The following is a 348-nucleotide window of genomic DNA, read 5'->3' on the forward strand; positions in this document are numbered from 1 at the left end:
GGTGTTATGAAGGGGCCTAAAACAATGAACATTATCAGGAAAGAAAAACTGGGAAAAACCATGCTACTCCCTTGCTACAGGTAATTAGAGAGAGAAAAAAAAATAGAAATTATAAACGGAAAAAAAAGGAATAAAAACACGTCAAGCTACAACCTCACTACTACTTAGATCACCAAAAACGAGAACTTTCATAACTACAATAGTAAAACCTGACAGTAGGCACCTCACGGCCACACAACACCCGTCAAACCAAAAGAAAAAAACACCAAAATATACCAAAAAAAAAGGGGGAAATACACACCAAAAACTACACTCCGAGTCGTACCTTGTCAGTGACTTTGGGGCCAT

General features: G+C 37.9%; 1 protein-coding gene across 1 annotated transcript in view; it reads right to left on the bottom strand.

Annotated features, from left to right (window-relative positions):
- Positions 1-348, bottom strand: part of LOC119588723 (peptidyl-prolyl cis-trans isomerase 5-like) — a gene marked incomplete in the record, with an annotated part of 4,612 nt that overhangs the window by 4,068 nt on the left and 196 nt on the right. Inside the window, 1 exon segment of the mRNA XM_037937365.1 lies at positions 326-348. Within this exon segment, the coding sequence (XP_037793293.1) occupies positions 326-348 (23 nt within the window).

The sequence above is a fragment of the Penaeus monodon genome, chromosome 24, assembly GCF_015228065.2.
Source record: "Penaeus monodon isolate SGIC_2016 chromosome 24, NSTDA_Pmon_1, whole genome shotgun sequence".
NCBI classification, from domain to species: Eukaryota; Metazoa; Arthropoda; class Malacostraca; order Decapoda; family Penaeidae; genus Penaeus; species Penaeus monodon.